The 1,890-nt window shown below is 43.5% G+C and overlaps 1 protein-coding gene across 3 annotated transcripts in view; it reads right to left on the bottom strand.

Annotated features, from left to right (window-relative positions):
* Nucleotides 1-1,705, bottom strand: part of MFSD1 (major facilitator superfamily domain containing 1) — a 12,897-nt gene extending 11,192 nt beyond the window's left edge. For all 3 annotated transcript variants that reach the window (XM_029962343.1, XM_029962344.1, XM_029962345.1), the window contains exons 1-4: nucleotides 1,574-1,705; nucleotides 1,195-1,237; nucleotides 707-774; nucleotides 172-280 (exon numbers count right to left, since the gene is read on the bottom strand). In XM_029962343.1, the coding sequence (XP_029818203.1) occupies nucleotides 172-280; nucleotides 707-774; nucleotides 1,195-1,237; nucleotides 1,574-1,683 (330 nt within the window). In that variant the 5' untranslated portion in view covers nucleotides 1,684-1,705. The remainder of the gene's footprint in view (nucleotides 1-171; nucleotides 281-706; nucleotides 775-1,194; nucleotides 1,238-1,573) is intronic.
* Between the last annotated feature and the right edge of the window lie 185 nt (nucleotides 1,706-1,890).

The following is a 1,890-nucleotide window of genomic DNA, read 5'->3' as shown; positions in this document are numbered from 1 at the left end:
CCCATTAACCCATTTCCTTGTCTGTTCACCTCAAATCTTCAACAGTTTACATGTCATTTATAACTCCAACTCCCTGGGGAGCACCAGGAATGCTGTTTTCCACCTGCCTCCCTGCCCTGATGACCCACAGCCCTTCAATCTCATAAATTAAAGGCACAGCTGGACACTCACAACTCTGGCCATGCTGAGCTGTAATCCAAACACCAGGTTTAACTCCTTGCCTTTAAACCAGCTCACTGCATAGGTGTTCTGGGCCACTGCCAAGGACTCCCCACCAATCCTACAAAAGAAGGAAGGACAAAAGAAAACACATGAACTGCAGCAGGCAAAGCAACAAGGTCCATCAGCTGCTGGCAGGCCCAAGGTGACCGAATTTCAGAGAAATTTAAGTGTGTACAGGTCGATTTAATGCACAGACACAAGGCAAGGCAAATCAAAATTCCAAACACAACTGCAGTGGCTTCAGAGTAATTAAAAGCATAAGGGATTTTAAGTATTCTAGGAGTGATTATAACTGCAAGACTTGCAAACTCCTATTTTTTGTTTTCTAACTTTAAGTTACAGCAGGAATGCCACTAAAGCTCAGCTTTACAGAGGCCTTGAAAATCCAACAATTTTGGTTCCAAGTGTAAACGTGGCAGCAGTTTTGTGGGACACAAAGATGGGCCTCACCTCAGGGAGCACAAATGTGGTCTTCTGCACTTACCCAAATATGAACCTGCCCATGTCCATCAGCCAGACAGCGTTAAACAGAGCTCCCAGAGCAAAAACCACCTGCAAACACACATGTGAGGAAACATTATAACTGTGCCATTCAATATGGGACAAAACAGGACTATCTTCAACAGGAACAAAAATGCTTCTCCCCTCCCAGACCTGCAAAATGACTTCACACCCACTTCCTACTCCTGGTTTTTTTGGGGCTTTGTTCCTTCTGCCTTATTCAAAATCCTGCTGGCAACACAGTATCCAACCTGGCCCAGCCTTGACTGCACTCAGAAAACACTTGTAGGGCTCAAATCACCTTTATCATACTTAACATGGTAGTTTCAGATCAAACACATAAAACATTTGGTTCTTTCTCATTATTTCACTCATTTTTCAAGCCAGTACAACTCAGAGCTCTCCCATTTCAGGTCTCCTCACCTGCCTAATGAACACACCCTGCAGACTCAGATTATCCTTTGCACTCACCTGCCCAACACACACAAAGATGCTGAATATTATTGTGCCCAACCTGGAAGAGAAATAAAATCACTTAATGCAGAGCTGGAGTCTTTTTTTTTCCCATAAAACACCTAGAGCAGGGAAACAACAATAAAAGGTCTCTGTAATAAATTGTACAGCTCAACATTTTCCTTAGAAAACAGGGACAACAGCCTGGTGGTTTTGGAGCCAATTTATTTGAGCCATAAAGGGAAGGAAGCTCATTTATGCTGGTGGAAATTCCTAAATCATCTGGGAAAAAATATATTGTAACTTAGAAAACCTTTGTATTATAAAGCCTAAAGGCCACGTGCACTTTTGGTTTGGCAAAACCATGGAAGAGGAGTGACACAAACCTCACACTCACCGTATTCCAAACACTCTGTCTATCAGAAAACCTCCAAAGAAGCAAAGAACCACATTGGGCCAGGAATACCAGGCATAGAGAGCCATGAACTGGGCTGTGTTCACCTTCATGTCCTGCAGGATGGAGGGGGAATTAAAAGAAGTGATTACTTGTAAGGCAATTGCAGGGACACAGAGTAAGGATCTGAGGACAACCACACAGAAACAAGTGACCTTTCTGACCTGGCCACTGTCTGTACTTCACAGAATCCCAGATTGGCTTGGGCAGGAGGGGGCCTTAAAATCCATTTTGTTCAACATCAGGGATATTTTCCACTA

The sequence above is a fragment of the Manacus vitellinus genome, unplaced genomic scaffold (assembly GCF_001715985.3).
Source record: "Manacus vitellinus isolate BGI_N305 unplaced genomic scaffold, ASM171598v3 scaffold_45_pilon, whole genome shotgun sequence".
NCBI lineage: Eukaryota > Metazoa > Chordata > Aves > Passeriformes > Pipridae > Manacus > Manacus vitellinus.
The sequence above is the reverse complement of the archived record's forward strand: the minus strand, read 5'-3'. Positions and strand labels throughout refer to the sequence as shown.